Source organism: Ambystoma mexicanum, chromosome 8, assembly GCF_040938575.1.
Source record: "Ambystoma mexicanum isolate Mex_15411 chromosome 8, UKY_AmexF1_1, whole genome shotgun sequence".
Taxonomy (NCBI): Eukaryota; Metazoa; Chordata; class Amphibia; order Caudata; family Ambystomatidae; genus Ambystoma; species Ambystoma mexicanum.
Window position 1 is genome coordinate 1491444739 of NC_090929.1, and position 13148 is coordinate 1491457886.

Sequence of the window (13148 nt, forward strand, 5' to 3'; positions counted from 1 at the left end):
AGGAGATGGAGGACCTTTTTAGAAAATGAACACTAGAGGATATTTGGATACCGTATAAGATCTATTTGGTGCCAAGACAGAGCCAGAGCTTGATTCCTTGAAACGATTGGGATATAGGGGCAGGGAATGGGACTCTGGATACACAGAAGAGTTGAGCTACAAAAGGGAGCAGATCTCAGATAAGGGGAGGGTAAGCAGATTGACACAATGCACTTGTATTCTGTATTATATTGGGGAGGGTGGATACACGATGGATTCAGGAGGCAGTCTTGTGGCTTTCTTTGTACATGTTTGGAAATTATAAATAAACATTTGTTTTTAAAAAGGTAGACTGCCCAACTCATATTTGCATTTATTTGGCTGGTTAGTAGGACAGTACCTATTCATGGTGTCTTAATATAACTGTTTGTATAATTATATTGGTGTAGGTGAGAGCTGGACATTTCAGGGGTAGGGTGCATGTACAAAAGGAACATGTGGTGGCAGGGAGACAAATACAGTGCTCATTTGGGCCCTGTGCTGGTTACATGGATGCAATGAACAAATATACATTTGTACAGTTATTTAGCAGCGGGCAGGCAGTGAGGTCTGAGGGCGGGGTTGGCAGCTGGTCTGGGAGGGAGGGCAGTAATGAGGCCTTGTGGGGGAAGGGCAGTAGTAGGTGCTCCATTACAGTCTAGCAGATGGAGCTTGAGCCTGGTCAGCAGAGATGAGAGGAAGTCACAGGCAGTGTAAGGAGGGCGGGAACAGAGGTTGTTGAGAGTTGAAGAGTGGAGAGCTTGAATAGGGTGAAATTCAATGTGCTAGCTAGTGGTGGGGGAAAGGCCATAGGTAAATCAAAAAGACAAGAACTGGAAACCTGAAGAGGGAAAGTTTTTCCATTGACATCTAGCCAGCATGGAGGCAGTACAATGAGGTGGGCACAGGAGAGACAGAAGCATAGATTGAAGTTGCAGAGGGTACATGAGGCAAGGTTGAGGGGGCAAACAAATAGACAGTGAGGCCCAGTAGCATGCTGGAGTAATAGCCCAGCTTGCTGAGAACCCGGGTGGGATGGCAGAATGATGGGTGAGGATGGGGAGAGGTCTTCCGGTATTTGAATAAGTGGAGCCTGGCCGCAGTAGCAATTTTGAAATGGCTTAATTTAAGTCTGTCAGACGGCTCCAACACTGCTAACATGAAGTGAGGAGGACCTGATGAAAGGTGATGAGGAATGGAAGGGATGAGATGGAATAGGACGGAAGATAAAGGGCTTCCTTCTTGGAAGAGTTTAAACAGCATTTTCTAATTCAATAATTGTATTATTTGTAGATCTATTAAGATACCTATGACCTTGAACAAGCTTACAGGTCGAACCAAAATGGCAAGATCCTCAAACTTAGTAAGCCAATGGTGAAGCGCCAACAATAAATGCTTAACACAATTTGCAGAAACCCCAGCCTACAATAAATCTGTTCTTATGCATTCACTGTTAAAGGTTCTATGAATGTGGATAAAACTTTAAATGGAACAAAGGCTTTGCTGGAAATTACAAGACAATGCTGTGACTGACAAACACGTGGTTACTGTATCAAAAAACAAAATCGTATTAATAGCGGGTTAATTTTCCTACATTATAAAATATAAATGGGACATATTTCGTTTTGATACAGAGCTACCAAGATGCCATACAATAATATATACAACATAAAAACGTTCACAATTTAAATGCTACGAGTAGGCGTTGTCAGCATGTTACCAGCATCCAAATACATACATAAACATAAAATAATAATCAGTGAACAAAGGAGTACTTACTAATTTGGAAAACAATACTTTGGTATCTGATCCCCTGCAAAACCAGCTTTAATAACACCAGACCCCTGCAGAAAAAGCATTACAATAGTTAGAACTGTGCCCTAATGAGAACTAAACTCTATGAGGGCCTGCAACAAAGCAGCAACAAAAAGTAAAGGGTTTATAGTGATCAAAGGCATGCATAATTTGACAACACGAGTACCATTACCTAGAAGGTTAGATAACTATCTGGGCACCACTAAAACAGATGGAAGTCTAGGTAGGAAAGTTACTTACCTCGATAATGCCTGTGGTTAGTGAGACACAAACATCTGGGGAGTACCTCCTCCTTACTTGCACACCGCAACCTTCCATTTAAGACCCATTTACATACGCTGGTCAGCAACAAACTATGGTGGAAGAATAGGTCTTAACAATGTACCTGCTGCAACATTCTCCCTCGGAAATGTGACACACAATTCTAGTGGATGCGACATGGATGTGGTCACACATGCCATAGGGCAAGACAGGGCAACCTACCTCAATATGGTCACGTCCTGAGCAGTAAAGTAGTTAAAAGATGTGAAACTAAAGAGAGCAGGTGGCTCGGTTTTACAAAAAACGATTTTTTGGTTCGGTTACACGGAGCATATTGATTACCTTAAGAACAAGGGGGAGGTCAATCCAGTAAGTGAGATTGTGTTTTATAATTATTATAATATTTTTATGATTAATATTGAATAAAAAAAGACCTGAAGATGTAACTAAACACTCGTGAAATTTAAAATAACTAAAGGTTGGGGGGATGGCCAAGCGGCAACAGGGATGGCCGCGTAGCTCGGGGGCTCTGGGGCTGAAGAGAATAGAACAAAATGAATTAAGTGTTTATCTTTATCTAAACTACGAGACTATATAATCGGATTAAGTGCCGGCTTGTTCTTTCAGCGTTGTGCTATTATCTGGCTCTCCTAGCCCACTGCTACTCCGCTACGACTCGCAGTTCTCTGACGTACCTTAAATATGCTGGCGGTCGCGCTGCAACTGGTTGCTATGGGTCGGAAGCGGGCTTGTTCCTGATTTTCTTCTGGAATACATATTTTTGACGGTTGGTGCTGTTTCGTCCTTCAGTGGATTCCGGTGTCTGTGCAGAGAGACACTGCCGAAGTTTCTCCTCAGGAGGCTGCCTGGCTGTATGAGGGGGCGAGGCCTACATCCTTGGCCTCACGTTACTTCTATTGCCAACGCGTCCTGTCAGCTGACAGGCTTACGCGTCTTGGAGATCCCGCTTGTTGTGGGAAACACATCCACGGTACAACAAAGTTCGTAAATCTCTCTTTTTTGTAATTAATCTATACGGATAATAAATTTAAAGCACATCTTTTTACATCAGACATTCTCTGGATTTGGCCAATTAAATTAATATTTTACAAAGTGGCTCCAGCTAAAATTTGGCTGCAGCTCCACTTTAAATTACCTTAAGTCCTCACACACAATATTTAACACTTATACTTACCTTGCTGTAGTCCACTTCCAGCGTTTTTCTAAAAATTCATCCAGAACTACTTGTTTTTATTACTTATTTTTATAGACACCACGAATAAATTGTCACAAGTAGTAGACTCTATACATTGGAATTGCAGCATTCTCGTGCTACAACCCATCAAAAAAATCCCATTGACCCAGGATTGTGTAGCACTATTACCAACGTACTGAAATTTTAACTGAAGCGATATTCTTGAATTAACTGACCATTGCTCCCCTGTGACCTGGGTCCTTTATTACTCTTAGCTTCAGCATTTTCAAGGCTACTCTTATCGGTTTGTTGAATCTTACCTTTGACAGCCTATCATTTTTGCACTCACTTAATTTCTTACTATGGCTGATCTCACCAAAACCACGATCCCTCCTGAGAATACATCTTTCAACGCCTGTAAGGAGAACATTTTAGAGGAGCTCACCAACATAAGATCCTCCATTTCCTCACTGGATTCCTGTTCCTCCGCCTTCCAAGAATAAATTAAAGAATTTAAAGGTGAAATAAAGTCATTCTCTGGCAGACTTGAAGAGATGGAGGAAAGAATTGGCTTCATTGAGGACAGAGTAGAAGGCCTTGAAGGTATACAAGGAAGACTTGCTCAATTGGAGAATGAAGTCAATGAATTGGAAGATCGAAATCAAAGAGACAACCTTCGTTTCTACGGACTCCCCCAAAAAAATTGAAGATGACTCCATTAGCTTCCTCGTCAACTGGATTCCATCTACATTAGGAATTACCTTCTCCCCCCCCATTAGAGCTACAACGTGCTCACAGAATCAGACCTTGTTTCACCAACTCCTCACCTAGACCTTTCATTGCCTGCTTCCTTAGACATCAGCAAGCTCATCAAGTTCTCCAAGCCGTCAGGAAAAAGAATCCCCCATACTCCAAAGTCACAAAATGTTAATTTCCCCAGAATATGGGCCATAAGGAAAAGATTTCTGGACAGGAGACCTCTTCTGAAGTCACTTAATATGAGATAAGGCCTACTAGACCCAGCTAGAATGATCATTACTACCCCAGATGGTCCTACTAAGGAATTTACCAACCTGAATCACCAATTTTTAGGATACCCAAGAATCATCCTATCACATACACACCCAAACGCAGCAGATCATCCTCCTCCATACCAATCGATGCTTCATCCTCTGCAACTCATCTTAAGAGACAAATTAAGATCTCCTATCAAATCAACCGACCCCTCTCTCACAAGTCTACAGACCTGATGGATGAAAAGGAGACTCTTATGAATCATCAACGCTTCTACCAACCTACTAGCTACTGTTTTATTAATCCACAAGTTTTTATCACGCTTCATAACTTCCGTTTCATCACTGTATTCATACCTAATTAACTTATGTTGTTCTCTCTTCTTGCGCTTTGTTTCTTCTGACCTATGCTCATTCAATCTCTGTACTCTGGTTCCTCCCATGATTATGACTCTCCTTTGCTACCGCTTTCTAGCTAATTTCATCTCTACCCATTTGCCATGTCAGGACTAACAATCTCTTCCAGTCCTTCACTCAATTCTGACAAGTCCCCCTCCTCCTCACCCAATTCTTCTGATGAGGATGGACAACTCTTGCCCTTCTTCCTCTGGGTGGACCGTTTATTTCTGGAAGAGATACGCCCTCCCTCGGGTAGAAGCCACTATGCAGCCTTGTGAATGAGGACAGCAAAGGACCCCTTCCCGAGGACGTCAAAAGAGGAAAAAGCCAGTGGCAGAAAAAAACCTCTTGTAGGTGGGTCTTGCCTTTGGGTATATGAAGACTCCAGGAAAGTTCTTTGCCATTTCTTGGACTGGGTTCTTCCGTTCCTGCAAAGACAAACAACATGGAAAACACAAGAGAGTGGATAAGGAAAGCAACTGACACCTTGCACTCCGTTGATACTGGAAGTACAAGCAGTCCGATGGAAAGAACAGCCAGCTAAACCGCCGGAACCAGTAGGCAGGCTGCAGAGGGCATCAGCCGCCCCACGCTCAGATACAATGACAGCGCAGGCAGAGAGATGGAAGGCACCTGCTGCAGTGCCGGAGCCAGATGGTAGATACGTGCAGTAAACAGAGAGACAGATCCAAGAGGAGATAACGAGTGCAGCAGAAAAGAAAGTTAAGGAGTAAGAAAAGAAGACAAATATGGAAAATAAAGTAAGAGGAGGAAAGCTGGGCAGAGCGAGGACACAGCCAAGGACAGTATAGCTAGATAATGGAAACGGGATGGGGCCCGCAAGGGGGGAGACCGGAACCGGCAGCAGAGACAAGGGAGGAAAATGCAGGGGAAAAAGAGACGTAAAGGTTAACACAGCCGAAAAGGTTGATGGTCGGGAGAAAAGCACTTCTGAGCGTTGGAACCATAGGAAAAAACATACGGCATGGGTTGCAACGCTCAGAAGGAAGTAATTTGAGGAGTTAAGAAAGGAAAGGGCCGGCCACAGCAGCCAAAGACTAGAGCACAGAGAAAGCATTGTGAATAACGGGAAGTGCCATTCTAATGGTGTCGGAACCGCCAGGAGTTCCGCAAGCGCCAGGACTGCCGGCCCGTGACACATTACCTACTTTCTTATATCGTTGCTTTTCCAATCATTCTTTTTTCTCAAATGTTCTCCTTTTTTGTCGTCTTCCCCTCCTTTTGTGTCTTACTTTGTATCGCAACGTTATTACTCTGGTTGGTATTTGATATTCCATCCATGCCTTAAAATATTTTAATTCCAAAACTAGTGCAATTCATAGAAATGTTGTTCTGCCATATCTTTTGCACTACCTTCATCATCATCATATTTATATATACTAATGTCTATTAAATTCGTAACATGGAATGTTAAAGGTTTGGGTCATTCGATTAAATGGAGCAAAGTATTATCTCAACATGCTAAACAAAAACCTGATATCATCTACCTCCAAGAAACTCACTTAAGCTCAGATATAGAGAACCTCAAGATTAGAGCGCCCTGGATTGGTCACACACTCTACACGAATGCACTCGATATAAACACAACATACATGAAAAAGGGTGGAGTTTCCATCTTAGTAAATAAACATTTGAACCTTTCCTTAATTGAAGAAGTGTAGGAACCCGAAGGCAGATGGATCGTCATCGATGAAAACATCAACAACTTAACTGTTACTATTGTTAATGTATATAGTCTGAATGCTCCTAATCCCCTTTTCTGGTCTAATCTCACTACAAAACCTTCACAAAAGAACACGGACAAACTCTTTTTTGCAGAGATATGAACCAGATTCTTGATTTTACCCTTGATCGAAAACCCTCATCTAATTTTGTTAACTCCAAATCCAGGATTCATTTTCTAAAATTGTTGCAAAATCTAAATCTAACTGACTCCTGGAGATTCTGTCACCCTAGTACCAAGGACTATACCTTTTACTCCCCCCCCCCCCCAATCAATCGTTATCCAGGTTAATATATATCTTTGTTAACTCTACTTGAACTCCCAATATTTTACATTTAGAAATTGCCCCATTACCATTTCTGACCATGCACCCGTTTACACTACTCTTGATTGGACACCTACTAACAAACTTTCTCCTAGATGGAAATTCAATTTGTTCCTTCTTAAAGACAACATTTTTATTGAAAAAGCAAATGCCTTTATTAAATACTTCTTTCTCAACAACCGCCCAGAACATACGTCACATAAGAACAACTGGGACGCTTTCAAAGCCACCCTTTGGGGTTTTATAATACAATACGTGGCTATTAAAAAAAGACAATCCAAAAACGTCCATAATAACCTAATGGCTGCTACTAAACAACTTGAACAATCCTATTAGGCCAATCCAAATCCCATCACTATGAAAGATCTCATGGCCAAACACATTGAATTCAACAAAATAAGCACAGATAGAGCCGCTAACTCACTACTGAAATCAAAACCTAGAACCCATTGTGAGTCAAACAAAAGAGGTAAAACGTTGGCTTCTTACTTAAAAAAATAAAAGTCTTTCATTACTCACATCACCTCCCCCGACGGTTCCAGACTAACCAAACCAAAATATATTAGCGACGCCTTTTTAGATTTCTACTCCAATCTCTATACTTCTGACTCTTCTATTAACAATTCAGACATTTACTCTTTCCTTGAAACTAATTTAAAAAAGTGAATCCCTCCAACCCGTTTGATTTATCCTCTCTTGATACTCCGATTTCTCTAACTGAAATTAAACAGGCCATTGTAGAGCTCAAACCTAACAAAGCTGCAGGTCCTGATGGTCTTACTTCAGACTTTTACAAAATATTCATGGATTCTATTGCTCCATAACTTTTTGATCTCTATTCCTACTTTGCACAAATAGGACAAAGCCCTGGTTCTTTTGGTGAAGCTCTTCTAGTTTTATTTCCCAAACAAGACAAAGACCCTTTTCTCAATTAAAACTATAGACCCATTTCTCTCATTAATTCCAATTTAAAAATCTTTGTTAATATCCTCGCAAAACGTCTAGAATTACACCTTCCCAAACTCCTACACCCTGATCAATATGGATTTATCAAAAATCGCTACATCTCTTCTAAGTCCAGACTTCTTTTTAATATACTTTCCCACTCACAAAATTCCCAAGAGCCGTTAGCCCTACTTGCCTTGGATGCAGAGAAAGCTTTTGACCATGTATCTTGTACCTTCATGTTCCAATCCTTATTGTGGCATGACCTCCCTGTTTATTTCATAAATCTTATCAAAATTCTTTACTCTTCTCCCACTACTCACATCCTTATCAATAATTTCCTTTCCTCTTCCTTTCGAGTTGAAAGAGGAAAACGTCAAGGGTGTCCCCTATCTCCCCTTTTATTTAATCTGGCTTTAGAACCCCTTCTTCAAAATATAAAAAAAAATATTAACATCAAAGGCATTTGTATAAATAACATTGAAACTAAGCTTTCTACAGATGATATTCTAATTTATCTTTCCTATCCAACATTTAATAACAACTTTAAATAATTATTCTTCAGTCTCCGGTTACAAACTGAATTTTGATAAATCTGAAATTATGCCTCTAACTCATGTAACCTCCACAATACTCCTCTTTATGGATTAACTTGGCACCTTTTGCATATTAGTTATTTAGGGCGTTTAACTACTAAAGATATTTATTCCACTGTTAACCAAAATACTAATCTCCTAGTCGATACAGACATGTCTTCAAAATGGTCCCCTATTCTTATCCTGTTGGGGACGCCAAGACAAAATGAAAATGATCATCAGTCCCATAGTTTTATATACACTATCCATGATTCCTACTGCTATTCATACCTCAATTCCCTTCTCCTAAAATTCTTATGGAACCACAACGTGCTTCGTATTGCCATTAACAAATTACGACTCCCCAAAACATCAGGAGTCAAATTCCCTAATTTTCAATTAAATCACAAAGCTTCTGCTCTAAAACAACTGTTTCCAAATTGTACAAATATCACTTAGATAGTGCGCCTCCCAGGGTTAATATTGAAGCTAGTCTTATTTCTCCACCTACCATCTCCTATTTTTTTAATAACCTTGTCTTGGCCTAACATTACCTCCTTTCCATACTTATATTTTCTTTAAACTATCTGGAATAAACTTCCATCTAATTACTTCACGAGGATCAATCCCGATGACCTACTTCTTTGGTTCAATCATCAAAATTCCACCAAGTCCAATCTCGCCACCATCTTTAAATGGTACTCAGCTGGCATCAAATTAGTTAAACATTTATATCATAACTTCGAATGAATTCCCTTCACACAGATGTGTTCACAATTCAAAATCCCTTCAGATCTTCCCTTTCACACCTCCCTTACTAAATCCATTATTAAATTCTTACCCACATTTAATCAAAAAAAGTCCCTCCCCTTTCTTAAAATTCTTCATCAGCAATTCTTCAACTAATGCCTCCAAACTCTATGCTTTTCTAAATGGTCCTCCTTCTCCTAACTATCTTAATATTAGTACAGTCAGACAATGGAAAATTGATTGGTCCTGGGAGAGTTGAAAATCCCAATGGAACAAGATTTGGAAAATGTGTCACTCATCCTCAATTGCCGCCAATGTTAGCCAAACCCGTTTTTTCATTGTGCTTTTATCACTCGTCTGCGCAATACCAAAACTGTAGACAATGTATCTAACAATTGCTGGTCTTGTGGTGAACCTAATGCAGACTTTATTCACCCAATTTTCAAGTGTAAACATGTGCATGCTTTTTGGTCTTCGATTTGGTCTCGGCTGCAAACCATTTTCCACTTATCAGAACCCTTATCTCTCACAAATCTAATGATTGGGTCTATTGTTAATCCAATGATTAGTCAGATTGATTCCCCTTCTCTGTTTAACTTGTTCATAAGTATTGCATTTCAAAACATTGCTTACAATTAGAAAAATACTGCTAACCTATCATATAGTATTTGGTGTAACTCTATTTGCTCCATCCATCGAACTGAAAAATGTGCTTTTTCTTTTGATACTATGGAGAAGTTTAACAAATAATTGAACATATTTGTTCAGTACCTTAACTCTCATGATTGATCTACCTTACCCTCTCCTCTCCTTTTGTCTCCCGTCATGTCCCTGTGTCTTTGTCTTTCCCTGTTTATTGTCTCATTTATTATACACATCAATATAGATTGTATTCCCAACTTGAACAACATGTCCTTAAACAGCTGTTTTTTTATCCGGTTTTATTGTAATTTCTCAAGATATCTATTGTTCAATAATGGTATACTGTTATTTTCTTTCTTTGTTCTTGGTACACCATTCTGTTTCATGTTAAAGTAATAAAAATCTTTAAACATAAAGTAACAAAAGTTCCACTAGAATTCCCTACTAAGACTTTGCAGCAGTTTTGGTAAGTTAGAACAAACAGGGAAATGGGGAAAGTATGAGGTATTTGAGCTCACATCAGTTCTTTATCGATCATATATTTTCCTCAAAGATTCCTATATGCGGTCAAAAGATGTAATGTCCATTTATGTTTTGGGAATGCAAAAGTTTCCAAACACTGGACAGAAGCTTTGAAAGATACCTTTCATTTATTTTCCAAGGCTCAACTGTTTCAGGTCTTTGTTAATCAGTTCTTCAAGTAGGATGAGAAAGCAAGGAGGGGGTGAGGGGGAGTGGCGTGAGGGAACGACAAATGAGTAACAAAATATTTTGGGGAGATGGCTGAGAAGTGTGTGGCAGGTTCCAAGGAGCAAATTTAAAAAAAAAGAAAGTAGGTGTGCCCTAGGTAATGTTATTAGTTGCAAGAATTCCGCACACCGTGCTAAGTGAGGTGAGTGAGCCACAAGGGGCTAGGTGGTCCAGCCTGCCAAAGGGTGAAAGGGGTGGGATGTTGCCGGCTCGCCACCCAGCACCAAGGTGTGGTATTACACTCACAAAAGGTGCAACACATCTTTGATTCTCAAGACCCTAGTGGAATAATATCAAGAGTTTTGCCACCTTAAGTACACCCCAACTCTCAGGCAATGTTGCATTTTTTTCATAGCTTGTCTTTTGGTTACAATTACAACCTTATACCCTGTTCACGCTCATAAAATACTACCATTGTTAATACATCACCAAAGTATCTCAGACAGCGAGAAGGCGAAGAATACATTCTGTCCTCTCCTGGCACCCCATCTCAGAACAATAATGGGACAAGACTTGTCTGAGGCCCATGACTACAGATGGGTAGTTTTTGGGGTCTCAGAGTGCTGGCATTCCAAGGATCGGGCCTGATGGCTGGGTGTGAAGGTGTGTGGCGTGTTCATCTCCCAGCTCGGAACCGCACACAGTAGCAGCCGATCGTCACCCCCATGCGCACCATCCTGTGGGGGAGCGTTGAGGAGGCCCCGCATGTGCGGCACCGGACCTGAAGGAGGGAGAAGGTCAGTGGTGTGCGCCGCCGCAGGTAGACCTGTGCCTGCTGCGATGCCTCCGGAGCGGTGTGCTCCTTACCAGCTGTGAAGCCTGACCAATGCAGCAGTGAAATTGGAAGCAGATGTGCCTGCAGTGATTTGGGGGCGAGCCGCAGCCCCTTGAGAGTTTGCCGACGTCTACTGCGAAACGCCTGGGGCGTTGGAATTGAGCGCTTTTCATTTCTATGTGCCAGACACGGATGAAATACAAGCTTGGTCCGGTGGGGTTGGCCTGTTTGCTGTGGCTCCTCTCTGCACGACCCTGGCCACAGTGGTGCAGGGTTTGGTGGGGAGCTGCCTGTCTGTGCAATGAATTTGCTGGCTGCACTACTTTGCTGCTACATATTGAAGCCTTTGGCAGCACCCTTGCCCTTCCACAGCATTGGGCCCATAGCATCTGATGAGACCCGGGTTTAAAGGAGTGAAATATTGAGATTCTTTCTTGTGAGGCTTGCACCAAGTGAAGGCTTGCTGGCCTTGCTCCCTGTGCAGCTTCATGCAGAGCATCATGTGATATGTCTCTATGGGGTGCACACTTTTCACCACACAAAGACAGAAGTGCAGTTTCTAAGCTTGGTAAAACCCTTTCCTGTTGAGAATCACACTTGGTGTTCAGCTTCTTTTAAAGCACCGTTGATCATACTCCAGCTACTGCGGTTCTGGCTTGGGGGGGTGGGGGAGAGGGGGGGGCGTTACCGGCATCACTTCTTTAAGCTAAAAAAGTGCATAATGGCCGCAGCCAGACCCTTATCGACCATCTCTTTCCACAGCAGTTCACTCTCCCGGTACCAGGATCTGGCTTCAACGACCTTGGTGAAGTGGAAGGCACTGCCTCATTGACCTGAGTGACTGCGCACCAAGGAAGTGTCCTATAGGTGGGGCTTTCCGACCATGCTCCACTTCACTTACCAATGGAAGTGTAAAGGATGCTGAGAGCCTGCTAGATTCAGATGGTTCGGGGGAGCACGGCGGGGGTGGGGGGTCATCAGGTGCTGAGCCTGGGTCGTATGCCAGAGCCCTCGCAAAAATGGCTAAAAGTGGTTAGAGGGAGGAAGAAGGAGGGTAAAGGGTCAGATTAGGAAGGATTGAACGGCACAGGGTTCCGTGGGTGGCTTGTGGATTGTGGGGATGTCTCTTTGGAGGATGGGTCTGTTGTGTAGACCTTGGGGGCTAAGAGGTTTTTGTCCTGGAGATTGGTTCTTAGATCTTGTGGGTGAGCTGGGAGAGGGAGTTTATGGATTGCAGGCTTTTTCCACGTACCAAATCGGGTTCCCTGACGGGTTTCCAGGTGACTGGAATTAGCTCACGTTTGCTGGTTTTTGGTTGAGTTGGGGTGTGGGGGATGTGGGGTTGGTTTCTAAATGTTTGCTGTGGGAGGGGATGTTGACCTGATCTGTGGGGGAATGTTAGCTGATGTAGCAGACGAAGGGGAGTGTGAGGACCTGGTGTTAATAGGCACACAGAATGTATAGGGATTGAATTCTCCAATGAAAAGGAAATCTATGCTAAGCAAACTAAGAGACATGTCCTTCTCCATGGAGTTTTTGCAATAGACCTACTTGCTGGTGCAAGATGAGAAGTGAATGAAGGCCAATGCATTCCCACAACAATTTTCTGCCTCTGGGGAGGGAGAAGAAGCAGGGTGTGGCTATTTTATTGGGAGAGCAGATCCCGATCTCTAAGGTTAAGGTCCTTCGTGACCCGGAGGGGCACTACATTTGCGTTAAGTGCCTGTTGTGGGAGCATATGGTCACACTGGTTTCCCTGTATGTTCCTAATGTGGCCCAAGATGTATTTCTGGAGAATTTCCTCCTTCAGGTCCTCCCTTTCGCTGAGGGTCAAGTTATGATTGGGGGTGATTTCAACCTAGTACCCAACCGCCTAGTGGACAACTCTTTGCCTCCTACCAATCTAGACTTTGAGCATGCTAACGCATTTGGGTTGTTTCT

The 13148-nt window shown here is 42.2% G+C and overlaps 1 protein-coding gene across 1 annotated transcript in view; it reads right to left on the reverse strand.

Moving 5' to 3' along the window:
- ACTR1A (actin related protein 1A) overlaps positions 1–13148 on the reverse strand; it is a 569768-nt gene that overhangs the window by 516532 nt on the left and 40088 nt on the right. The window contains exon 2 of the mRNA XM_069611673.1: positions 1798–1862. Coding sequence (XP_069467774.1) covers positions 1798–1862 — 65 coding nt within the window. The remainder of the gene's footprint in view (positions 1–1797; positions 1863–13148) is intronic.